The sequence below is a fragment of the Zootoca vivipara genome, chromosome 3 (genome assembly GCF_965207765.1).
Source record: "Zootoca vivipara chromosome 3, rZooViv2.hap1.1, whole genome shotgun sequence".
Classification (NCBI taxonomy): Eukaryota; Metazoa; Chordata; class Lepidosauria; order Squamata; family Lacertidae; genus Zootoca; species Zootoca vivipara.
In genome coordinates this window covers 89,813,422-89,840,597 of record NC_142586.1, presented here as the reverse complement: position 1 = coordinate 89,840,597, position 27,176 = coordinate 89,813,422, and the positions used below count along the sequence as shown (strand labels likewise).

General features: G+C 43.3%; 1 protein-coding gene across 1 annotated transcript in view; it reads right to left on the bottom strand.

Moving 5' to 3' along the window:
• The window catches only part of CAPN8 (calpain 8), a 41,175-nt gene extending 15,092 nt beyond the window's left edge, over nt 1–26,083 (bottom strand). Inside the window, exons 1-14 of the mRNA XM_035111417.3 lie at nt 25,789–26,083; nt 20,333–20,402; nt 19,308–19,426; nt 18,864–18,997; nt 17,578–17,746; nt 16,378–16,461; nt 14,768–14,853; nt 11,773–11,847; nt 11,029–11,189; nt 6,592–6,767; nt 5,913–5,924; nt 2,771–2,982; nt 1,302–1,338; nt 837–902 (exon numbers count right to left, since the gene is read on the bottom strand). Coding sequence (XP_034967308.3) covers nt 837–902; nt 1,302–1,338; nt 2,771–2,982; nt 5,913–5,924; nt 6,592–6,767; nt 11,029–11,189; nt 11,773–11,847; nt 14,768–14,853; nt 16,378–16,461; nt 17,578–17,746; nt 18,864–18,997; nt 19,308–19,426; nt 20,333–20,402; nt 25,789–26,025 — 1,638 coding nt within the window. The 5' untranslated portion in view covers nt 26,026–26,083. The remainder of the gene's footprint in view (nt 1–836; nt 903–1,301; nt 1,339–2,770; nt 2,983–5,912; nt 5,925–6,591; nt 6,768–11,028; nt 11,190–11,772; nt 11,848–14,767; nt 14,854–16,377; nt 16,462–17,577; nt 17,747–18,863; nt 18,998–19,307; nt 19,427–20,332; nt 20,403–25,788) is intronic.
• Nucleotides 26,084–27,176: the final 1,093 nt, after the last annotated feature.

Sequence of the window (27,176 nt, the reverse complement as noted above, 5' to 3'; positions counted from 1 at the left end):
TGGTGGGAGGACATTCCACAGGGCAGGCGTCACTACCGAAAAGGCCCTCTGCCTTTTGCCTGGATTCCAAGATGTCCTGTTTTGTTCTCCTGAAAGAGCACAGCCCCAAAATATGCCTGGCTGCCACAAGAGCAAGGCTCTGAAAGACATGTGGGGTTTTTTTGGGGGGGTCACATTCTTCTGTGAATCACATGCAGGGCAGTCTCGATCAGGTTGCGCGCCCTGGTGCTGAGGGGCGGAGATCGCTCCGGCGCCACCGCCCTCTCAGGGCGCAGCATGGTTTTCGCGCCACCGGGGGTCTACCTAGAGCCAGCCCTGATCACATGACTCATGCAGGAGCGCGGCCCCAAAAGACCCGCATCCCGATTTTCCTATGCAGCATATTGATATGTAGAATAGGTTAAAAAGAAGGCAATTGGTGTCTACAAGGCGCTGTTTCCTCACTGTCCTGTTCTTGAGCAGGAGTACTGTACTAAGTTGCCAGGGGACAGATAAGATCAGACTTCAGGACCTGAGAGAGCTCCAAGTGACCAATTTGGTCCAGTGATGTCTAAAGTCCAAATAAGGCCTTTTGTGCTTCTCATACCAGAACACCTCTCTCAGGCCCACCCCTCTTGGGGAGGGGTGAGCTTAAAGGACCAGTTTCCTCTCTGTCAGTTCCCCCATCAAGTGATGGGGAACATGGTGCAGGAATAAAAAAGACTGAGAAGGAGAAAAGCGGCTCTCCAGGAGTCTACTGCCAATTGTGTTAGTAAAAAGAAGCAACCAACGCCTTGGAAGTCTTTGAAGCATTTGCCTAATTCTGAATATTTATCATAGCACAGAAACCCTCTTACCTCCCCAGAAAGTTTTTGAAACAGGCTCTTGAACTCGTCGCCTATGTCCTTGCCCGCAACATGAGGCTAAAAAAAAATATTATGAATAATGTTACATTTTACATCGAGGTTTGAGGCTTCCTCCAAAGGGCTCCTGAGTCAAAACAAGCTCTGAAAGGAACAGAAACCTGAGAAGCTGGCTCAGTAAGCTCAGAAACTTAAAAGACTGCATTTGCCAAGCGGAAGCCTGTCATCTCTGCTACGTTTGTCAAACATTGTGATTGATCTTAGGCTTTATGGTGCAGAGTTTTGCTTCTCCAGAAACGAGTTGTGCAAAGAAGTTGGTGAATGAAACCTCACCGATGCAAAGAAAGCACTATTTTCTTTAGGGTACAACGCTTTGCTGGGCTACAGCAAAAAGGTTCTCAGCTTTTGCAGTAATAAGAGACTAGAGCCCAAAGCTGAATCTGTGAATTTGATTTTTACCTCATATGGATTTGCAGCCACAGTGTCACCCATTTCCCTGTGAGGGAAAAAATAATAAGAAGAAGAATATAATTAAATATCCTGTTCTTCTTATCACAGACACACTCAGAAATAGCTTACATCAAAAATTTCAATGAGCTGAATCTTGCTATAGTCATGCTTAGAGGGGGCCCATTAAAATAAATTGCAACCCAATACAATTAAGTAAAAAACCTACAAAGATATAAGCTTAAAAATGCTGCAACTTAAAATGATAAGAATCTCACAATAGTTTTTTTTAAAGAACAGTTTAAAACAGTAACACAATCAAACATTAAATCCCTGTTGAAACAGATTTTTTTTTGCTGTCTCTCTAGAAAGACAGTAAAGAGATATTCTGTTGCATCTCCAGTGGAAGGTTACTCCAGAGGGGCAGTACCACCACTGAGAAGGCCCTGACACTCATGCTTACTTGCCTGATGATCCAAGATGAAGGTATAGAGCAGGCATCCCCAAACTGCGGCCCTCCAGATGTTTTGGCCTACAACTCCCATGATCCCTAGCTAACAGGACCAGTCGTCGGGGAAGATGGGAATTGTAGTCCAAAACATCTGGAGGGCCGAAGTTTGGGGATGCCTGGTATAGAGAGTGGCAGGCCGGAGGCAGACCTTAAAGCCTGAGATTGTCTGTATGGGAGCAGATGAGGGCTAGCCCACGTAGACATTGCCAGACTACAGCTCCCATCATCCATTATCATTAGAGACAGACTCATGAAATTCTAATAATATCTGAAGGGCACCACATTGGCTATCCATGCCTTAAAGCAACCATGCAAGATCATTTATCTACTATGGACAAAATAGTTCATTCACCTTAATACTCCAGAACCAAATTGTGTACACTTGCTTTTGCTGTTTCCACCTGACATGGACTTAACATCCACCCTGATCCTAAAAAGGAACATTTTCAAACTAATTGTAGATTTGATTGTCGTCCAAAGAAAAACATGATAAACAGGTTCTGGTGAAGGAAGGGGGATTTAAAAAGGAATGGGGAAATTGTTGAGTGGAGGTGTTCTCACCACCACCACTTTTCTTGTAACCTGCTTGTTGTTATGATTGAGAGTTGTTTTAAACTGTTTTTAATGTTGCGTTTAATGCTGTAATCCACCCTGGACCTTATGGTGAAGGGTAGCAAACAAACAAACAAACAAACAAACAAACAAAATGTCTATGCATATAAGTTGTAAGTTTTCACCCAACTATCTTTTCATCCGTCTTTTATTATATCACTTCAGTCACTATACCAGCAGAGGCATAATGGAACATGGTTGAATAGTCATTACTCCCTAATGAGAACTCAGAGAGCAAAAAAGGGCAGAGGGTGTCATGAGCTATAAGCCTGATTAGACACCTGATCAAGCCACAGCTTTGATGCACTGACTGCAAAGGGACAATGCCTTTTGGCACATCGGGGTAAAATATACATACTGAGCTTTAGCCTGTTTCTCTGTGAAGACTCTAAGGCAGAAGTCGCCATCTTTGAAAGGCTCAAAGGTAGAAGGCACAATGAGGTAGTCCCCCAGAGCTAGATGGAAGCGGTTTGAGACTTCACGCAAGTTGACATATGTGTCGGAGCGAGCGACAGGTCGGTTTGTCAAGAAGAAATCTCTGCTTAGATGAACATCAGTTTGATTTCCCAGCTAATGAGAACAGAAAGAACGAAAAATCAGGTTAAAACAGCTAGCAAGACGTAGGACACAAGAAACAATTCCATGCAAGTGTAAGCATAAATCAGGTAACCTTTCCGCAATCAACATACTGGGTCTCTCCCCTCAACTTTGTCCTGTGCATATTCCTTGCTGGACACCAAGGTTCACCTGCTAGGATGTTGTGATGGCCACCAGCAGCAAAACGGGATTAGTCATTTATTATTCATTTATATTATTTATTAAATTTGTACACCGCCCTTCCTCCAAAGATCACAGGGTGGTTTGCAACATAAAAATACAAAAGGAGAAGACAAAAAGCATAAAACAAACCAATAAATTAGACAAATGTGTGGAAGAGAAGGCTACTAACTGGGATGACTATACAGTGGTACCTCAGTTTTCGAACATAATCCATTCCGGAAGACCGTTCGAGTTCCGAAACGTTCAAAAACCAAGGCACAAAGGGCAGCCTGCAAATTTAATTGAGAAAATTGAGAAACACTCAGCAGAAGCTGTTCGACTTTTGAGGCACGTTCGAAAACCAAGGTACCACTGTATATTGCCTCCAGTTCTAGAGGCATTGTGGCTCTGAATGTCGGTTACTGGAGAACACGACAGAGTGATGCTGCTGTGTTCATGTCCTACTTATGGGCTTCCCATAGGCTTCTGGCTGGCCATTGTGAGAATAGGATGCTGAACTAGATAAGTCTCTGATGTGATCCAGCAAGGCATTTACAGCATGTGGCTTCCCCCAAATAATCCCGGGACCTGTTTTTTTTTTAGGGTGCTGGGAATTGTAGCTCTATGAGGGGTAAACTACACCCAGGATTCTTTGAAGGAAGCTATGTGCTTTAAATACACTTTTCATTTATGGTGTGCACACAGCCTAAGTTAAGTGTTTCAAACAACTGGGTCTGCTGTTTTGAGACAGCCATAACTAGCATGTGGCACACAGTTGCTCTCTACCGTAAATGAGATTTAATCTCTGCTTCACCAGTCCCACCATCCCCCTGCCATCTCCATAATCTTCTTCCTACATTTTTCCTACAAACTGATGAGTTAGCATATTAAGTTTATCAGAAACATGAGGTGCTTTCCACAGAGTGTAGACATACCTTCAGCCTGTATAAATCTCAAGAAAGCAGCCTTTCCACAGCTTTCATTTTCTTCTGCACCTTCCACCAAATGCTAATCTACGATCTGAGCTTGCAACACACAAGCATCTTTATATTATAACTGATAATACAAATCTGCTCTAAAGCTCTGCATGAGTTATAAGAGGAAATTGGGTGCCTTAAACTGAACAAAAGCAAAACAATAAATGTTTAAACAGTGCCTTTGCAGCATGAGCGTGCCTTTCGAAATGTGACTCATTAAGGCCAGGTGGAGTATGTTTGAAACAGGGTGTACTCCATTGTCTACTGATAGCATATATCTCTTAACTAGAAATGTCAAACAGCAAACACACTCATACATTAGCAACTGGAATCAGGTGCAACTTCCCATGCTGGTCTGATGCAGAATTATAGCCTAGAATATCTTTGCAATATGCATTGCTGTGATTCTTAGACATTGTTGTGGAAAGCAACAGCTTAATTGGTTGAGCATCTGGGTTCCAGCAGGATGCTGTCACCTTTCCCTTAACTTGCTCACTTAGCTCCAAGCTTCTCTTCCTGCAATGTGGTTTGTGCAATACAGTAGCAAACCGGAAGGGTGGGGAAGCACTACTACTTCTAAACACACACACAGCAGCAGCAGCAGCAGCAGCAGCGTGGCATGCATGGTTTTATACAGCCACCACTTCCTTGCTGAACCAGACCAAATGTCTACCTAGCCTACCATCCTTTTTCTGACAATGGCCAACCAGATACCTTCAAGAAGCCCACAAGCACAGAAAATAAAAGCAATAGCCCTCTGCAGGGGGGGGGGGGAGTTGCCTCCAGCAACTGGTATCTGGAGGTATACTGACTTAGGGAAAATTGGGGGGGGGGGTTCCTATTCAACCACTATGGCTAATAGCCACTGATAGGCCTCCTCCTGTTTTCTTTTCTTTGGAAGCTGTCTAAACCAGGCATAGGCAAACTCGGCCCTCCAGATGTTTTGGGAGTACAACTCCCATCATCCCTCATTAACAGAACCAGTGGTCAGGGATGATGGGAGTTTGCCTATGCCTGGTCTAAACTCATGGTAAAGTCCAGAAATAAACAGTAAATAGCAAGAACTCAGGCAAGAAGTAAAATGGATTTCAAATATATCTTCACAAGGTTTTATTTTTGGTACAAACAGACTTGGTACACTCTGACATGTGAATCTTTGCTGATGAAGAATTGTCAAAACAGGGCCTTGTCCTGATTTTTACTGGAATTTATTTTTATTTGCCTACTATACTGGGATTGATTCCTATTTGAACTCTTCATCACACAAATAAAACCTTGTGTACCGCATGATTTATTTGTTTTTAAACTTTAGTGTACCACATGATTTATTTGTTTTTAAACTTTTGTTTTTAAACTTTTCTCCCCCTGCCCCACGCCCAGCAAACTTAAATACGTAAATCATTTATGATCAATTATTTGGGTTGCATATAACCCTCCCCCCTGGCCAGTCCACACATGCTTGAGGTGTGGTGTGCAGAACCAACAAATCTGACATTCAAGAAATCCTCCTTTCAAAGAAGCAATGTAATGGGAGATGAAAAGCACATTAAACTGCCATCTTGGGACCACTTCCCCCACAAATAAGCCCTTAAGATAAAAGCTTTCTTTCCTTCCTTCCAAAAATAGTCAGCATACACCCTTAGAAACCAAATGTCCCTCATATGTCAGCAGGGCAATTGTCAGTTTTGGACACATCAGCCTTCAAGAAGCGGTAGGTGATCTTTTTGTTTTGGAGGATGCATATTTCCTGCACAGTTTATGTACCTCTTTTGGCACCTGCAAGAGACACAAAGGGAAAGAGACATAAAGGCCTGATGAAAGTGTTAGGTTTTTCTTTAAGATTGACATAGTCAATGGTGCTACGCAGAGATGTGTGTTTGTAGCCCTGATTTGAATGATAGCACACCGGTGAGCTTTTGATAATTTGCATAATTGGAGGTGGAGTTTCCTTGCTGCACGGAATGCGGCAAGGTGATTGGGTAATGGGTTATTTTGAAAATTGTATTTAAGTTACCCAAATGTTTCATGAGTTTGTGTAGTGTGGGGTATAGAGGAATGGTGATAAGAGGGGTGTATTGTATATATTCAAAAATAAAAAGCAAGCAAAGATATTGCGGACAAGTTTGTTATTTCATCGACCCTGCTGCTGCTGACACTCAGTTGGTGCAAATGCCCAACAGAAAGATGGTGGCTCTATATTTTTCACAAGCAGCTGGATGAAAAGTAAAGCTGTACTCGATGGATGAAAGGATATAGGATTTCTGACATGATTGAGAATCGCATAGCCAGGGACGGCGAACTTTAAAGCGTTAAGATGTGGATCAATGGCACACCAGATGTTGATGGACTCCATCTCCCATTGACCTAGTCACAGGCCATATTGTCTGAGGTTGGTGGAAAGTGGAGCGGGGCAGAAAGTATCAAGGAGCAATGAGTAGTATACCTTATAAAGGGAGTAGCCAATACTGAGCAGCCCTTCTCCCATCCTCTTCTGCCTCCTCCGGTTCTTCTGCATCAAGCCCACCAGGATGCTGCAACATGGTTCACTCCCACTTCCTGTGTGGTCATCATCTGGCTCATCCAGCCTAATTTTAAACTGGGGGTTGGTCCAGTATGTTGCTGTAAAGGCAAAAGTAGAAATAGATGTAAAAAATCACCAGAGAAATGAGAGAGGGGTTTCTTTGCTGCTAATGCAACCTGGTTGAGGTGCAGGGAATTGTCCTTAAGAATGAACTGTACTTTGGCTTCCAGCCTGGCTTTCCCATTATAATTATACTGTATATTCTATGCTTCCTTCGCCACCCCTGCCCAAGTATGCTATATATTTATTGCAGTTATAATGAATCAAGCTACTAAGAGACATTCCCTCGGGGGAGCGGTGACCAGCTCCAAGAGACTGCAGTCATTAACACAAGCCCATCATTTATCCTTGGGGGCCGGTTACTGGGCCATTTCATATAAGATACAACTCTCATGTTTGGCTTGAAAATGAATATTTTAAAATTAAAATTATGAGTTATTCAATTGCAAGTATATTCAGGCCCTTACATTGCGCTTCTGCATGGTCCCACACTACTTTTAAGTACACAATGACTTAAAAGGTACTAAGCTTAATTCTAATGAGTCATGGCCCTTCCCCATAACTTAGACCAAAATGTTAAGGAAGATGTCAGCCTTACATCAATACCAGGAAAGATTCTAGAGCAGATCATTAAGCAAACGGTCTGTGAGCACCTAGAAAGGAATGCTGTGATCAATAAAAGTCAGCATGGGTTTCTGAAAAATAAATCATGTCAGACTAATCTGATCTCATTTTTTGACAGAATTACAAGCCTGGTAGATGAAGGGAACGCTGTGGATGTAGCCTATCTTGATTTCAGCAAGGCCTTTGACAAGGTGCCCCATGATATTCTTGTAAAGAAGCTGGTAAAATGCAGGCTAGACAATGCTACCATTCAGTGGATTTGTAACTGGCTTACTGACCGAACCCAAAGGATGCTCATCAATGGCTCCTCCTCATCCTGGAGAGTAGTGACTAGTGGGGTGCCACAGGGTTCTGTCTTGGGCCCAGTCTTATTCAACATCTTTATCAATGACTTGGATGATGGGCTTGAGGGCATCCTGAGCAAGTTTGCAGACGACACCAAATTGGGAGCAGTGGCTAATACCCCAGAGGACAGGATTGCACTTCAAAATGACCTTAACAGATTAGACAACTGGGCCAAAGCAAACAAGATGAATTTTAACAAGGAGAAATGTAAAGTACTACACTTGGGGGGAATGAAAGGCACAAATACAGGATGGGAGACACCTGGCTTGAGAGCAGTACATGTGAAAAGGATCTAGGAGTCTTGGTAGACCACAAACTTGACATGAGTCAACAGTGTGATGCAGCAGCTAAAAAAGCCAATGCAATTCTGGGCTGCATCAATAGGAGTATAGCATCTAGATCAAGGGAAGTAATAGTACCACTGTATTCTGCTCTGGTCAGACGTCACCTGGAGTACTGTGTCCAGTTCTGGGCACCATAGTTCAAGAAGGATACAGACAAGCTGGAACGTGTCCAGAAGAGGGCAACCAAAATGGTCAAAGGCCTGGAAACGATGCCTTATGAGGAACGGCTTAGGTAGCTGGGTATGTTTAGCCTGGAGAAGAGAAGGTTAATGGGTGATATGATAGCCATGTTCAAATATATAAAAGGATGTCATATAGAGGAGGGAGAAAGGTTGTTTTCTGCTGCTCCAGAGAAGCGGACACGGAGCGATGGATTCAAACTACGAGAAAGAAGATTCCACCTAAACATTAGGAAGAACTTCCTGACAGTAAGAGCTGTTCGGGAGTGGAATTTGCTACCAAGGAGTGTGGTGGAGTCTCCTTCTTTGGAGGTCTTTAAGCAGAGGCTTGAAAGGCATATGTCAAGATAGGATACTTGGCAGGGTGTTTCCTGCTTGGCAGGGGGTTGAACTGGATGGCCCTTGTGGTCTCTTCCAACTCTATGATTCTATGTATCCTATCAATAAAATTATCCCACAAGTGCACCCTGGGTCTCTTTCACTCCCACTTTTTAAGGTGGCCACCTTTCTTTCTTACTTTTTTCTCTAAAACCTCAGCATCTCTTGAAATAATTGAGATTGAGAAATGACTGGGTTTGATTGGTGACTCAAAAGGATACATACCCCGTGATAAACGCAAACCATAGCCTTGTTATGATAAGAAAACACACTATGGTGGGGCTTGGGATTGTGCAGCCTTCCTTTCTTCACATATGAGGGGAAGAAAGGTGAAACCTTCACTCACAGTTTAAAACAAACCTGTTTCCTGTCTTGTCCACATGGAGAAGATTGTGGTTTGTGCAAACCATTGTTAGGTAACGAAACAGGGTATCAAACCAGGGTATCCCAGTTTCTTAACTATGGTCTGCACAAATCATTTCCTGCATTTAGACAAAACAGAAAAAGGTGTTTTGTTACCAAAAATGAAAGGAGAAAAAGCAGCTTCAAAATAATCCTCCCCTCACATGTGAAGAGGGGGAGTGGTGATCCTAAGGCCCACTATGGCATGTTTGTGCTATGGCTGGTGTCTGAATCTGTCTGAAGGAATTAATTTCCCAGTCAAGACAGATTTTATAACATCCTGATATTTTTCTCCTCTCTTCAGCTCTTTCCCAAACAATTTCAAAGCGGCATTCCACTTACACCAGTCCACAGTGAAATGTGGCACCGCTTCTATTCAAACAACTGTTCGTGATCTGTAATGTTTGAGTTTGAATGCTTTCATTATTATTCCCAAATTACAGCACTGAACTTACCAAGGAATGGCTCTTACAAGTAAAATCATGTTTTTTTATTATTCTGCAGAAAAATGTTTTCCCACTTGAAGACATATTTTTAAATGCTTAATTAACGCACGCCATACTGCTATTGGTTTTAATTACATATTCAGGCTGGAGCCCCAAACAGCAATGGGTTTAGGAATTAATTTAGCATTCAACACATAAAAACAAAACAGTTATTTCCAGATATATGCAATTTTATGGAAAACATTGCAGTTTGGTCCTTTTTATCACAGTTGTGTCATACTGAAAAATGAATGAGATGTATAACTGGAACTTAAAACACACACAGACCATAGCTGCCAAGTTTTCCCTTTTCTCGCGAGGAAGCCTATTCAGCATAAGGGAAAATCCCTTTAAAAAAGGGATAACTTGGCAGCTATGACACAGACACAACAGTAATATATGAAAGTAAAAATGAAAAACAATGAAAATACTAACATGAACACTGCAAAGCAGAGTTTAACACTTGAATTTTGATGTTCCGGCCGTGCTGTTTTCCCAGCAGCAGCAATGTTGGTTCTCAGCAGGACTAGGATGAAGTGGAGCAGAGCAGCAGTCAGCAGTGGCAGGTACAGGTATGCTTGCTGCCACCTGAGTGCAGCCCAACCTGGGTGCAGCCCCCGCCCTTGCAGATGCTCTGCCATGCTCCATCCCAATTTTCGAAAACGGCAGCGCTGCCACAGGATGCAGGATGGCACAGCAGCAATGCCCCACCTCTTGTACTTTGACCAAATGGAAATGTGCACATCACAGCTCAGTTTCAGTCTAACCTATATCCGCGACAACGCAAGAAACCCTGATAGCATTTTGCTGAGGGAAACTGAACGAAAACAGTGTATAATTTGAGAAGACAAGATCAGAGAGCTTTTGTCTTTCTCATGTCAGGCCTTGTACATAGCAGGGAAGACATACAAATAAATATACAGAGGAAAACTCCCTCAGCAGGTGCTACCTCACTAGAGATCATGCCACTCTGCCTGGTTGCTACGTAACACCTCCACCACCACCACCACCTCAGTTCACTGGCGGAGGAAGAGGAGTGCGGGGGGAGAGCACCGCCCCCGGCAGTGCCATCCTGGTGGGGTGCCATCACGGCTGCCCCCTTGCCCATGCTGGATGCCACTGCCCCGCAGGCGGCGTGCCACGCCCCAAGATGTGCACCACGCACCTGCGGGCAGCGCACCATGCCCCCAGGATGCACACCACGTTCCTGCGGGCAGCACAGCACGCCCCCGGGACGCGCCCTAGCCCTGCCCCTGCCTGCTCTCTGCCCACCCCCACCCCCCCAGTGCCAGAACATGAAGCTCCGCCACTGCCTCTGTTAGCTGACTCACTGACAACAGAAATAACTCTTAAGTGGCAAACTGAATGATCCCTGCTGTTGCACTTCCAACAGGCACTTGGGAAAGAGCCTGATCTACAATTGCCCCCATTGGCTCAAATAGTGAGACCACTGAAATAATCTGCAGGTAGCCCTACAGTACAAAAGCTTCCCCTGTCAACAATAGCTATGGCTAATGATTGGCCTCTCCAAGGTGACATTACCTGGATAATTTTGGCACCCACCGGCTGTGGAGCCCCGTCTCCAGTTTCCGTTGAACAAAGTCATACCCCATTTGTGGACATGGTCGCTTGTCAGGGTATCAGGAGTCAAGTTGCAGATCTCGATCCTTGTGAAGTTCCTTTGAAAATCTGAGAAGGACATCCTGCCATACGAGTAGAGCATACGAGAGTGCTTAGTGAGTCTGGAACAAAGCCATTATCCACTTGCCATTGATTTATCTTCTACCGAGACAGCAGGCAGCAATAGCACGAGGGAATTATTTGGCGTTACAAAGCTCTGAAACTTCTAGGAATCCCCATCAATAATGGAAGGCCTACAAATTCTCAGTGATTAGTCTTCTTGCGTCCAGTCAGTCATGCTATCCTTAGCTCATACCAAATTAGAGTTTAGGACTTGCCATTCCCACACTGGGAACTGCTTCCCACATTACCTTTCAAGGGCCAGGTCTAAGTTGCTGGGGATCCCAGGGCAATAAATGATAACATTCCCTCTCTTACCAACATTTGTCATGACAGAGAAGAGCCAACAGCACTGCCAAATGGCTGTAAAGAACAGCAGCCTAATAGCCTGGTCTACTCCACACATATATTTCTGCTGCCAGGGAAGGAAGATGCTGCATAGCAGTCCCTGAACACACGCAGAGTGTTTTTATCTTACCACTAAGCTGCAGTTGTCTGACTCAGTGTAAGGCAGCTTCTTATGTTCCTATGAGGTAAGGTTCTTACCAAAATTCCCCATCATCTGCCTGCTTATCCAGAGCGGCTTTCTGCTTGGGGTCAATATAATTCCATTGTGGAGCACTGCAGGGATAGGAGAGCATTACAAACCAAACATTTTGCCAGTACAAACTAAGCATGTAATAGTTGCATATGTGTACAAACACAGTCCTATCTCGGAGCGCTGAGGGACCTCAAGGGTGCCAACACTACGGGTGCCCAACTCGGAGGTGGGGGTGCGCAAAGATGATGTCCCGCAACCGGAGGAGGCTGGGAGGGCTGCCATGGCTGTGAGAAGGCCATACAGGGCTCATCACAGTTGCGGGGGGGGGGGGGTGTGCCATTACTGCGTACCAGTGAGTACTGCCAGAAAATGGAAAGCGTAATGCTGGTGGTCAACAAAAGAGGTTTAAAGACACTCTCAAGGCAAATCTAAATAAAATGTAGTATAAATGCCGACAACTGGGAAACACTGGCCTGAGAGAACTCCAATTGGAGAACAGCCTTTACCAAAGGTGTCATGGGCTTTGAAGACACTCAAACTCAGGATGAAAGGGAGAAACGTGCTAAGAAAAAGGCACGCTTGGCAAACCCTCACCGTGATCAAGTCCTGCCTGGAAACCTATGTCCCCACTGTGGAAGCACGTATTGATCCAGAATTGACTTTCACAGTCACTTACAGACTCACTGTTAAAACTGTGTTTATGGAAGACAATCTTACTCCGCTACGAGTGATCGCCAAAGAAGAAAGAAGACTGCCAGGGAAAAAAGCACTGGCTACAACTCCCATCGCTCCTTGCCATCAACCATGCTGGCTGGAGCTGATGGGAGTTAGAATCTCACAACATCTAGAGAACCACAAGTTCCACACTGCTGGATCAAAAGTCACATAAAGTGATAGAAAAGAAGTGTGAAATGTTTTATAATTTCTCACTTAAATCATTTTTATTGTTCGGTTTATTTTTAAAAACCGAGCCTTTTTGATGTGAGTTTAATACCTGAAATCTAATCCTTGTTTATGTGCCTGCTAATTAGCTGTTTTTTATATGATTGTTTATCTACTGATATGGCATTATTCATGAGATACAGTATAAAATTAAATCTGGAGTTGGGGATAAAGCAGAAACAATTCCTTATTTACTCTAGGGATACAAGGAACACTCTGCTGAAAAGAAAAGAAATATTCTTGGAATCTCCACTGCTCCAGGGAGATCCTGATCACATGCCTCTCAAATGAAAACGTTTTAAATTTCTGTAAAAAATAAAAATAAACTTCCAGAGATGGTTTAACGTACAGTTAATTCTGTTTCAGAGTAGAAACTGTTTCTTTGCAAGGTGAGCTGACCTCTGGAACTCTCTCCTGAGGGAAATAAGGCTTCGCCTGCTCACTGCTGGCCTTTAGATGCGGGTTAAAGAACTATTGATCTGCCCAGGCCTTTGGGAGTTAAGGCCCCAGGGACCCAACAGATGGAAATGTTAAGACTGCGGCTCTAGACGTTTGTGTTTAGATTTTTAATGGTGGTATGAAATATTTTGTAACGATGGATGGTGGGAACAAGAGCAGTATACAAATCAATCAATCAGTCATTCAAATAAATAAGCATATGGTGTTAAGAGTGCAATCCTATACTGTATATGCCTACCAGGAAGAAAGTCCTATTGAATTCAATGGGACTGACTTCTGAGTATACTTATATAGAATTGCACATGTATAGAACTGCATTTAATGGGCAGATTTTTTAGAATACAAAATAGGGTGACCTCTCAACACAAGTGGCTCCAGGGGAGCAATTTTCATTGGGATCACTGCAAGGGTTAAACTCCTCCAATAATCCTGATAATTATCAGCCCCCAGCCCCCCACCATTTACCTGGTGCTTACATTTATTTCAGTATGTGTGTGAAATGGAAAGATGCAGTTAGCCATTGTGTCTAGCTCGGCCCCATGTTCAGCTGGGCTTGAGAAGAATCCACTTAGAAATACTCCCTTTCCGATATGTTTCTGCTCTACTATCCAGGCATGAAAAGCCATGGGTGTGAGTTAATAGATAGCCCTCCTAACTTATTAATATTACTTTCTTCCTTTCGGCTGTCATTTGATATATTAACTTTGCCAGATACAATTTTAGAGGAACTTCATATGTTATACGGCAGAGCCAGTGACAATGTAAAAGAGATTGATGGCTCCTTCCCCCCCCCCCAATCTCATTTCCAGGGCAACGTTCAAAAAATCAACAAGAACATCTTCCCAGTCAGATGCCCAAACTACAAATGCTTATAGAATGTGTGAATCTTACAGGTGGAGGACAGTATTCAGCTAGTGTGTGGTAATTGTGCTAAGGAGACTTGGGTTCAAATCCCTGCCTTGAAGCCCTCTGAGTGACTTTGGATCAACCACCATATCTCATTCTAACTTACCTCCTGGAGCTGCTATGGAACTAACATGGGATAATCTCCTGAACTCCTTGGAGAAGGGTGGGATACATATTTTAAAAAATAAAATAAATCAAGGATAGGGAACTTGTGGCCCTCCAGACCAAAACTCCTATCATCTAGGAGAACTAGCCATGATGTCTGGGAGTGATGGGGGTTTGAATCTAACAAGATCTAGACAGCCACCGATTTCCCCATCACTGATGCAGATGAATAAATGGCATTTCAGGAGTTACTATACAAGCACTGGGGGTGGGGCGGGGGTGTGACAATCTGAAGATGACCCGGGACTAAGGATGTAAGAAAGAGTTGTTTTCCATCCTGTCCTGTGTTTGTCTCAACCAGCTCTGTTTCCATTCTGCTGCAGTTCATATTCTGCCCCAAAACACATTATTCATCTCACTGTCTGCTGTGGCAAAATTAGTCAAGTTACATTGTATTTACATTATTCTACCCCATTCGTTTCAATGCAAAGGATGCATAATGCAAATGGGGGGGGAACAGAATCAACTGCATATCATTTGCGTACTGATAGCAACAGTGAATACTGATATATACTGATAATAATATACTTATCACTCCAGGCCCCGGCCCACTCCACTTCGCCCCATGGATTTCTCAACCTGACTAATTTCTCCGGACGGCTGCGGTAGTTGACCTGTGGGAAGCACCACAAACAGAACATCAGGACTTAATAACCCCCCTCAGTGTTGCCATCCTGTTAGATGACAGTCCTGTTTAGAAAACATGCTGTGAGAGTCAGTATGGTGTAATGGTTAGAGTGTGGAACCTTAGAGACAAAGGTTAAAATCCCCCCTCAGCCCCTGAAGCTCATAGGGGACCTTGGGCCAGTCACCACCTCTCTGCCTCACCTACCTCACAGGGTTGTTGTTAGGATAAAATCGGGAGAGGGAGGAGAACCATGTGCACCAGCTTAAGTGACTTGGAGGAAAAGGTGGTATATGAATAAATGAATAAATTCATTAAGAACAAAAGCAATGCTTGTGAAAGTCGTAGCCTATGGCAAGTTTGTTAGTGCTACCACAAAACTCAAGGACTCATGAATTGGATTTTATGGGACACACTGTACAATCCCTGAAACAGCAAGTTTTCCCCAGACACAAATTTTCTGAAAAACCTCCAGGGACTTCCACACAGTCCCCAGAAACGTGTTCCATTAACTGGCTGTTCTTAAATGTAGCCAGCTCATCCACTGGGTGGGTGGAACTTTTGTCCAAAACATCAGCCCTAAAATGATGGTTTTTCTCCTTCATTGTAATTCTACTGATAAGTTATGGGTTTTATTGTTATGTTATGTTTTTGAAACCGCTTTGCAAACTTCAGTCTTAAGTGTGCTGTAAGTTTTTTAGAGGGAGGGTTAAAAGGAGTGCACTTTCACAAACTATTTGTGCCATTTAGTATTGTTAGGAGTTTGTGAGTGCAAGACCACTATAACCTCCAGATCAACCAAAGGTTAGAATTAATCAGTTATTGGAATGTTAAGATTTGGGTGCCAGATTAAACTGTATTAAGCCCGATCTGTGTGTGGCTTCAGCTGTGTGCTAGACAATGCTCCCCTGGAATCAACAAGTGTTGAAAGCTAATTAAGCAAAGCTAAATTCCTCACGAGGTTAAAGCCTGGAGGATGAGCAGTTAAGAAACCACTCAGAGTTAGTTAGAAGATAAGCCCAAAGCTCAGAGAGGTTAGAGTAGGCATCCCCAAACTTCGGCCCTCCAGATGTTTTGGACTACAATTCCCATCTTCCCCAACCACTGGTCCTGTTAGCTAGGGATCATGGGAGTTGTAGGCCAAAACATCTGGAGGGCCACAGTTTGGGGGTGCCTGGGTTAGAGTGAGGACTTATATGAACCAGAAGCTGAATAAAAGCTGCAGGCAGGCCATGGCTGGTGTCTGGGTCTGTGGAAGAGCAAGACCTCTTGGAGTGATAACCCTGTGAACTCCTCCATCATAGGCTCAGGTTGTATATATGTGTAAATAAACCATATATCATAAAGATACCTCAGTCTCCACTGTGCCTCATTTTCCAAAAGGAAACAAATATCCTGGAACCTTGCACTGCTCAGACACTTGGGGTGCTGTACAACAGTGTTAATTTCATGACAGTTTAGTTTGTTAAAGCTCACACACACAGCCAGACATGCACACACACTATATTTTTACCTCTTCTGCTCCAGTAACAGAGTAAGCATGACCTTTGACCAGCTTCAGACTTGTGATTGCTTCTGTTTCAGCTGCACTGGTTATCTAAGGCAATAAAATTATAGTAAAAACACAACACGGTACTTTAAAATAATAGAAGAAGTGATGTGCTGGGGTGGGGCAGAGCTACTTTGCTAACTTCCCAGGAGGTGGGTCTCTGCTGCTTACCAGGAGGGGCAAGGAGCTGTGGAGTGCAAACACACCCGCTCCACTAGTGCATTTGCCTCTCCCAGTAAGCAACGTCAGCCCACCTGCCAGGAAGCAAGCACACTGGCTCCACCTGGTGAGCTCCTTCTGAATCATAGAGTTGTAAGGGGGCTTGTAGGCTATCTAGTCCCACTTCCTGCTCAGTACAGAAAATCAAATGTACATGCTGGAGCATCTACAACTAGGGTTGCCAGACTCAATAGTGGACAGGACTTCTGTGCCTTTAATTGCCCTGCTCTCTTTTGAGTCTGGAAACCTTAAAGAGAAACCAGCAGACCCTTTGCTTGGAAATTAAACAAAGGGTCTGCTGGTTTCTCTTTAAGGTTTCCAGACTCAAAAGAGAGCAGGACAATTAAAGGCACAGAAGTCCTGTCCACTATTGAGTCTGGCAACCCTATCTACAACAGATGTCTGTCTGGCCTTTGCTTGAAGGCCTCCATATCCATAATTGGTTCCATATCAAACTTCTATTTCCATCGATAGATTTCTTCTCATATTCAGCCAAGCTCTACCATCCTATAACTTAAACTCTTTAGATCTAGTCCTGACTGCTGCCCCCTCACCAGCCCTCATAGCTGCCAAGTTCTCCCTTTTTTTAAGGGAAATTCCATTATGCTGAATAGGCTTCCTCGCGAGAAAAGGGAAAACTTGGCAGCTATGCCAGCCCTAGGAACAGAGAGAACAAGTCTTTGTCCTCTTCTGCATGCTAAACATTCTTTCCTCATGGGACTTGTTTTCCAAACCCCTGACTAAAGACCAAGTGTGGATGCAACCATTGTCAAGACACCAAGTGCATTTTTCTAGCTGTAGGGCTTGATGCTGCTTCCCTAAAGTGGGACAATTGCTGTTCAAGTTCATGCAGATCTTCGTAACACAAATATCTGCTGCTAGCGTTCTATCGTTTCACTACAACATAGGTTGGAAAAAACAATGATGATGATGCCAGTAACTCACATCAATGGAGCAACCCAGCAGTGAACCAGCTTGCAGGGCCTTCTGGATGATTTGATACAGGTTGGACGGAGCTTTTCTCAGATCATATGATTCACAGATGCCACCAGTGAAATCTTCAAAACCTTCTGCAGTAGATCCTCCAGCAAGAGCCTCATATGAGCCATTCAGCCTGCAGTATGGATGGTGAAGAAATTGGTCTATCCACACTTCTCTAAGTGTTTTTGAAACTTTGCACTCCTCTAAATTTTGAAATGTGGCTCTCCAATCAAAATATGTGTACAATAATGTGCACATTAGTGGGGGGGGGTGCGCCAAAAAAGTGTACTGTATATGAAAGGAGATAACATGCAAAAAGGATTTCTATTAGATGAACATTCATTGCAAAAACCCATATCCTAGGCAAATGAGCATAATGGTCACCAATCCAATACGTTCAGAAATCCAGTTTAACTTAAACTTACAATAACTTATAATAAGACTAAACCTTAACACTATGTACAGAATACCACACCAGAAGGAGGAGAGATAGAAAGAGAAAGTGAAACCCAGGCTCCTTCTGGCCTCTTTTTATAGTCATCATGACCTTGACAGAAGAGGTAACAAAACCAGTTTCAACCAGCTGTACTTCAGAGAAGCTATAACGGTAACCCAAATATCATGAACCTTCTGCTTGTTTCTTTCACACAGAGAAGCTTACAGAACCCTCTTGAATTAATTAGAATAGGAAAGATCTCTGCACATCAAATACTTCCTGCACTAAGAAATGCATAGTGGCATTCGAGTGATGAAAACCTTACCATCAGCTGAGCAACACTGTTGGCTACAGCCCTATATCCACTGGTAGCATTAGAGCAGGGGTCAGCAAGGCTTACCTTGCCTGGGCTGGTTCACTGCCGCGGAGCCCCCTCCATAGGCTGGATTGCAGGCGGGCGCGAGTGTGGACGCCCGCAATTTCTGGTGTCTGCACAGACACAATTTCCAGCATCTGCACATACATGATTTCTGGCATCGGCGCATGCACCGATGCGATTTCCAGTGCCATGAAAGCAAGTCCCTGCACCGTGCTGCGCTGCTTTAGCGCAGCGGATGGGAAATCACCGAGCAGGTGGCTCAGTTCGGGGGTGGCTCGGGGGCTGGTAAAATGACCCCCGTGGGCTGCTTGTGACCCATGGGCCTTAGGTTGCCAAGCCCTGCATTAGAATCACATTGTGCAGAAGGTAGAGTGTGACTGATAGGCCTCATGACAGCTGCCTCCATTGAGCAAAATCTAAGAATCATTTGCTTACTTGGCATAGGCCTTCTCCAACAGGGCGCTCCAGAACTCATTGCCTTCTTCAGAGTGCAGGAAAAGGAGCTGCCCATTTTTGGTGGGGAGCCGGTCATCCACAACAACGTCTACCCACTCGCCGTACTGCCAGAACTGACCAAAAATAAAAGGGGGAGGGAAAGCTCATGTATTGAATATCCGGCCATCAAAGGCACTTCAAGCTGGATTCAACATATAAAATCATGAGGCATAGCTAACCACGTTTTACACAATGCTTTATCTTTTCTTGTGCAAATAACTTTTAAGTTTGCTGGGTGAAGTCATATAGAGAGCTGGAATATCTGGCTGAGGATGGGCAAAGTCCTGCTGCCTTTTCCAGGACATGATCCTGGTTTTACATTGTTGTCTACTTTTGCTGAAGTGTCTCCTACTCTATATACACAGTATAATATGGAAGAGATACCTGGAAGTGAAAAATCCCAGCGTAGTTCTTTTGGAAACTCTGATCTTCGGGAACAACTCGGCTTAAAATTTCTTGATCCAACGTGAGAGATGCAATAGCTGCCAAAAGCCAGCAGTCTCCTGAAAGAATCAGGTTCAATGGGAGAATTGGACATTGTAGCATATGAACCTATTAATGTTTTCATTGCTGTTAAATTATGGAAACGTCTCATTTCTGTCACCGCCATAAGCAACTTGCCCTGTGTTTCAAATGGGCTTGCTGATTTATTATGCTTTAAGGAATTCAACTAGTACATGTGGCAAGGATATAGAAATTTAAACTTATTTTAAATGCCATGCGCTGTAAAATAATGTTTTTAAAAAGGGCCTTTGTCATTTGAAAGCTTTAGCAGGAATATTGGTCTATGTGTACAGGTGCAAATTGCCTTCGAAGATCCACTTTAAACCATGTTATTCTGGCAAAGCTTTTAAGGCTAAGCTTTTCTTTTCCTGGTGTGTTCTGGTTATTATTATTATTATTATTATTATTATTATTATTAAAAGCAGGTTGTTTGTACAATATATGGAAAGCACCCTGAGTCTTTCAAGTTCTCTTGAGAGTTGCCAGGCTGATATTTCCTCTAATTTTTGTTATTGACAAAGAGACAAAGTTTAATGAAAGAAACCCTTAGAGACAGCCTGTCTCTTATTCCTCTAAATTAGACAGGACGTGCTAGTTTTGAATGAATGAAAAAAGAAAAAACCTTACACAGAAGATGAAAATGAGGGTGAAAACTACCTCAGCTTCCTAGACTAGTCATTGGGGGGCATGTGCAAAGCAAGCAATAAAGTTTGGGTTCAAGCGACATGTTTCACATCCTGGATTGATATTCCTTCTTTGATATTTATCTGGCTGACATCTCTGGAGCTTCTTCTTTGCACTCACCTTTGTACGTCTAATTAAAACATGTATGGTTTGGTGTTTGTGATGGTTCCCTCCTTCCCCACCCCACCCCAGAAGACGGGGGGGGCAATTAAGTTCCTTACCCAGGTCCCCTTGACAAATATCTGTACGAGTGGCTCCTCCCACAATGAACTGAGGGTTGGGGACTAGCTCCTGAAAACAAAAATAAATTAAATATTACATTTGCATGCACACCATTTCTCAAAACCCTGCACCAAAGATTATTCCTAACTTGTGATGTTTTAGCATCTTGGTCACCTGCAGATTTCCACTGAAACTGAGCTCTTCCTGCAAATTCAGTGCTGCTCAAATGCAGTAAATTATTATCTCAATTACCTCTGCTAAGATTGGGAGGAAAATTTCATTCTGTTTGCAGTTAAATGTGAACCTACCTAATCAGCATGTTGCAGGGGTAGGCTACCAACTTGAATAAAATAGTGCATAAGTGATCACATGACACACACACTATTTGAACTTTGTGAGGGCCTGGTGACCCGGAAACTGCAATTAATCCAGAATGCGGCAGCTAGACTGGTGACTGGGAGTGGCCGCCGAGACCACATAACACCGGTCCTGAAAGACCTACATTGGCTCCAAGTACGTTTCCGAGCACAATTCAAAGTGTTGGTGCTGACCTTTAAAGCCCTAAACGGCCTCGGTGCAGTATACCTGAAGGAGCGTCTCCTCCCCCATAGTTCTGCCTGGACACTGAGATCCAGCGCCGAGGGCCTTCTGGCGGTTCCCTCACTACGAGAAGCCAAGTTACAGGGAACCAGGCAGAGGGCCTTCTCGGTAGTGGTGCCCGCCCTGTGGAATGCCCTCCCACCAGAGGTCAAAGAGAATAACAATTACCAGACCTTTAGAAGGCATCTTAAGGCAGCCCTGTTTAGGGAAGATTTTAATGTTTGATTGATTTCTGTATTTTAATATTTTGTTGGAAGCCGCCCAGAGTGGCTGGGGGAACCCGGCCAGATGGGCGGGGTATAAATAATAAATTATTATTATTATTATTATTATTATTATTATTATTATTATTATTATTATTTTATTGTGGGGGGCGGAAGCCCCCACAGCCCCTATGAGTTAGCTTCTACAGCATGTTGGGAGAAGGAGCTTCCAACCTAATGGAGTCTCTCTCTGGATTCAAAGATAGAAGTTCTTGGACTATGTTATAGGACTGAACTGCATTGCTTGCTACACTTGAGTGCAATGTGTTACTTTGTTACTTTGTAATGTTTAATTGTAACTAGTTTTAAGACTGTTCTGCAGTACTGTACAGTGGTACCTCGGTTTAAATACAGTACACAATTGGTTCTGGAAGTCTGTACTTAACCTGAAGTGTACTTAACCTGAAGCGTACTTAACTTGAAGCGAACTTTCCCATTGAAAGTAATGGAAAGTGGATTAATCCGTTCCAGACGGTCCACGGAGTACTTAAACTGAAGCGTACTTAACCTGAAATGAACTTTCCCATTGAAAGTAACGGAAAGTGGATTAATCCGTTCCAGGTGGGTCCGCGGAGTACTTAAACTGAAAGTACTCAAACCGAAGCGTACTTAAACCGAGGTATGACTGTAATGCTTTCAGATTCATTATTGGGGTGGAAAGCTCATTTATTTCTACGTAAATTCCAGATTAGGAAATCTGCTGAGCACTCTAACACAGAGACCAGAGCATCATTGATGACGCCACTTAAAACTTCAAGATAACTGAAAAATTAAGCTCTGGTTGATTTGTTGAGGTTAAAAAAAATAGTCAGGACACATTCTTAAAACTGCAATTCTAAGCATACTTACCTAGGAGTCAGCTCCACTGTACACAGTGAGTATTACATTTGAGGAAACATGCATAAAATTGCATTCTTTGTCTATTCAGCATAATAGTTCACATAATTGTAGGCAGGTGCGTAAGTTCTCATTATTTTACATTCTAAGAAACAAAGGGCTCATGAACGTATTTCTTTCAATGTGCCATTCTGTCTTGTTCTGAAAATGATATCCAAACTGAAATTTGGAATCCTCAGCAGTGTTGCAAAACAATGACTATTTCTCTGCGCTACAATTCTGAAGGTCCTCGCTCCCAGGACTCTCACCACCACTATTCTCTTTTCTGGAATAGTTTGAAGCAATATGCAAAATTTAAAACACGAAACAATCAATAAAAGTGCCATTCATTGAACAAACTACCCACAGCACCACTACCACTAAAAGCTACATAAATGCCTAAATGTTTAGGAGCAGATATAAAGCAGCGGGTCTAAAATCAAACACGAACAGCCTGTTGAAATCCCTGTCAAATCCACACAGACAAAGGAGTTTGTTAAAAGAAAATAAAAGAAAGAAACCTGCTCTTGATCCAGGCATACGGCATGCTATTCTAAATGTAGGTGAAAGACTGCAGGAGGTAGATTGTTCTGGGAATGGGGAGAAGCCAAGGTGTCACAGCTTTTGAAAGAGAAGTTTTCATTTCCCACGTAGCTGTAACTGGAAGACTCTCTGAGTCACACTATCAGATCTTGAGATGAGTTTGCTGTTATTATTATGAGAGGTATTTTGTGATTTCATTTTGTATCTTTCTGCTGTAAACCACCCTGTGATCTTCGGATGAAGGGTGGTACATAAATTTTAATAATACTCTATTGGCCCGAATATAAGCCGCACTTCTTTTTTCAAAATTCCAATCGTGAAAAGTTAAAGTGTGGCTTATATTCGCGAACTTACGCCACCAGCAAAGCGGTGCGGCTCCCACCCCAAAGAGCAGCCCGGGATTGCCAGGCAATGGTGCCCGCCCAGTCTGTGGCTCCCAAGCCTTCCCCAAGCCACCGAATTTTAAAGGTGTGGCTTATTTGCGGGTGCGGCTTATATTCGGGCCAATACGGTAGTAATAATCATAATTCCACTCAGAATTGTCAAAATATCAGCATTACTTTATACTATTCGTATGGTATCCAAGATTGCTGGGTGAAAGAATGTGGTTTTAAAAAAATCTGTAGCTGCTTTGAGATACAGTGGTACCTCGGGTTAAGAACTTAATTCGTTCTCGAGGTCCGTTCTTAACCTGAAACTGTTCTTAACCTGAGGTACCACTTTAGCTAATGGGGCCTCCCGCTGCCACCACGCCGCCACTGCGTGATTTCTGTTCTCATCCTGAAGCAAAGTTCTTAACCTGAGGTACTATTTCTGGGTTAGCGGAGTCTGTAACCTGAAGCTTCTGTAACCCGAGGTACCACATTTATTTTAATGTATTTATATCCCAAGTTGGGATTCAAGGCAGCTCGCAATTTAATAAAAAAACCATCATTATAAAATACAAAGTAGTAAGAACAAAGCAGTTAAGAACAATAGTAGTTAAAATACAACATAACACAGTAAGAACCAGCAGTAGAATACTGATTACGCTGATAACAGCCCAGTGGTCAGCATCATATGCAAGGCTGCAGTTATGAGAGAAACAAAACCATCTTTGGGTGTTCATGCTGTGAACCCCTCCATTGTAGGCTCAGGTTGTATATATGTGTAAATAACCTACATATCACAAAGACACCCCCATTTCCACTGTGCCTCATTTCCAGAAGGAATCACGAACCCTGGATAAATGACTGGAACTCCATACCACTCAGAGATTGGGGTGGCACACAACAATACTGAAAATAAGCTGCAATCGCTTTCCTGAGAAACAGTCACATGTTTTTTTATTGTTCTGTTCTTCTCATTGCATTTGAATCTTTCGTAAGTGCCTGGAGAGTAAAAGCCTTTCTAAGGAGGTGTTTGTTCCTTGATTGTTTCATTAAAAAATGTAGTAAAAACGGCATATGCAATTTCACTGAACAGTAAAACTTTATGAAGGCAACTGAAGGCACACACCCCATTCCATCCACCCTGCTGTTGACAAAAGACCTCTGCACTATCTGAAAATGCTTCCAAAACTAAAGAGAAGTTTAGGAATGGCTTTCAGCCAGACCTCATCACATTTCACATTGCCATGCACACATAAAGAAACTTAGAAGAAGGGCTCAGTGGCTTTGCATGCAGAAGTTCCCAGGCCCAATTCTCAGCATGTCCAGGAAGAACAGCGACTCTCCTTCACCTGAAATGTAGTGCTGCCAGTTAGTATATACTGAGAGAGATGGACCAATAGTCTGACTCAGTAAAAGGCAGCTTCCTATGTTTATGTGATCTATGAAACTGTACCAGAGAAGGAAAAGACAATGAAATTGAAGTCAAAGGAAAGCGATTGAAAAGACCGTTTGGGGGGGGGGACGTGCTTGGCAAAACAAAAAGGTAGCTATTGTTAAAGAGAGTTTGGTTTTTAAGCTACTTTCATTTATTTTGCAATTTGGCTTTGAAATACGACTAGTATGCGGTCTTGCAAATGTGCAAACGAAATGAATGGCCTGATCTGCAGCTCGTGGACTAATGGGATCAGAACTTTGCTCTCCACCAGATTCTGCATTCCTCCCAATGCTGGGGTGCAGTTCTCAGCAGTTGTGATACAGGGCTTGTCCACACTTACGCTTGTCCCGTGCCTAGAAAGTTCGTGACTGAGCTGTTTCCCCCTCGCACCACTCCTTTCCCAAGGAAAACCAGCTCTTTAACAAATGGCAATCCACAAAAACCCAATTGCCATTTGCTCTAAGTGCTAATGTATGGCTTTCCCTGGAGGTGGGAGAAATCAGCAGGACAAGATGATAAGCCCACTCAGAAAGAAGCCTCACTGAGTTCAATGGGACTTACTCTCAATAAAACAGGTAAAGGATTGCAGTCTAAATACATGTTTTGTAAGAAAATAGGGATAAATATTTTGAGAGAAAATACTAATTTAAGAGAGAGAGAATTAAATACATATTTAAACAGTATTTTCAGAGGATTTGAAGACTAATGCGGAAACAGAGCAGAATGGAATTACATCTAAAAACCTGCAGAAATGATACAGACACAGAAAGGTTTTCCCTCCCCGTTTTTGACAGTTAATGTGCCGTCAATGTGCCTTTGAAACAGTCTCTCTAATAGCACAGCAAAGTTTAAGCTTATTAAAACCTCAGAAATTGGCAGAAGGAAATCCCCAAAGAATATATTTCCAGGCATTCTCAACACTGAATGTAGCCAGGTGTCCCTCATTCCAAACCACCACAACCTCAAGAACATAATAAATGGCTCTAATTTTCACACACTATATTTCCATGCAATATATTAAATGTCCCTTAATTCAGACATTGCCACTCCAAAAGCATCCCTGATTTTAGACGCTCTGGTTGACAACCTTATCAGTCCCAAAAGGACAAACCATTGGAGAAGAAGCTTCAGCATTTCTATTCTTGATCTGCAAGATCAAGGTGATTGGCCACTAGAGAAACATTAAAACAAACGTTATCTAGGGTTCAAAGTAAAATTACTATGTAATGATTTGGATTTCTTCTTACAGGCCAGTACCTTTGCTTTTTTGCATACTATTACAATCCTTGTGAGTCTGAAGATGACACTTGGATGAATGAAATGTTATCTGAACCTGACCGATTATGAACACAATGTAGAAATCTTACCGGAGGTCGTTTCCAGATAATGCCCTGAGTTTTGGGTGAATAAGGCCCCAGATCCCTGTAGCCAAGAACAGAGGGGCAGCCGGGGAATTCCTCGTCTTTGAAGAGAGTGCCAGACTGTACGCACTGCCTCTTCAGAGCTTCAAAATCCTGTTTTAAGTATTTCACGGCATTCTGGTTGGAGCCCAGACCTTTCAGGGCTTCCTTCTCCCTGGCCAATTTAATCGCCACGTTTGCCATAGCTCTGGGCTCTGTGCGAGGCAAAAGAACACAGCAGGTCCTAAAGCTAAAATGCAAGGTGGAAAGTGTGGCCAAGTGAGGGTGGAATGAGCAAGCACATCACACCGCGCAACACCCTCGAAGAAGGAGGAAACATTCAAGGTAAATATGTACACAACTTAAGAGGGAAAGGGTCAGGATGATGGAAGCGAAAGGCAGAGAAAAAGAATATTCCAGTGGCTGTAGCATTTATTCAATTCCCTCCATTTGTATGAGGAGCAGATACTAGCTTTCTAGTCAGCTGTTGAATTTTAAGATGTGTATAGGAGAACTGAGACTTTTGCAGGTAGGGGAACAAACCAAACAAGGGAAGGGAGTAAAGCTTGCTGGACGATTCAGGACAGCCCATAGAAAGTGCTCCTTCACAAAGCACATAGTTAAACTGTGGAATGTTCTCACTCAAAGAAGCAGTTATGGCGGCAAACCTGGATGGCTTTAGAAGAAGATCAGGCCAATTCATGGAGAATAAGGCGTAAGCCTGCGCGGTGTGTATGGGCTGCCCAAATGACAAGACCCGCCCCCGTCTGCCTTGCTGATGTGGTCCAAAGGAAAGCAGAGCAATATGTTTCGCTGCAGGAGTTGCCAGAAAGATGTGTACAAGACACCATTCAACCATCTTAGGGACTCCATGCTCAATTTGTGTAGGGTTTACTCCTTAGCCTTCTATTCTCCCAAAGATATCCCGCAAAGCAGCAGAGGTTTAGGATCGGAGTTTTCCTTCTCCTAGATCATGGGCTACCTTCCCAGGCTGATGAGCCCCACCTGCCTTCACTTCCCTCTATAGCACGTGCAGAAAACACCTTCTTTACCATTTGGCCCACTCCTGGTTTCATCTACTCAATCCGCCAGAGCCTGCCTTTGCATGCAGGGAAAGTCCCTAACCCTCCAAGGGTTTGAGACCCATTCGCTACCCTCACCTGGTTTAGTCACGTCTGACACATCCTTGGGGTGGATGGGGTGTTAGGGGGGGGACACGTCATGTGTTAGGGTGGGGGACACATCATGCTCCTTTGGGGAAGTTTGTCCACCCATTCAAGGAATCCAAAATAGTAGAATTAAATCTTAGAGTTAAAATTATTTTAGGGCCAATTCAGATCAGCAGCACAATAACT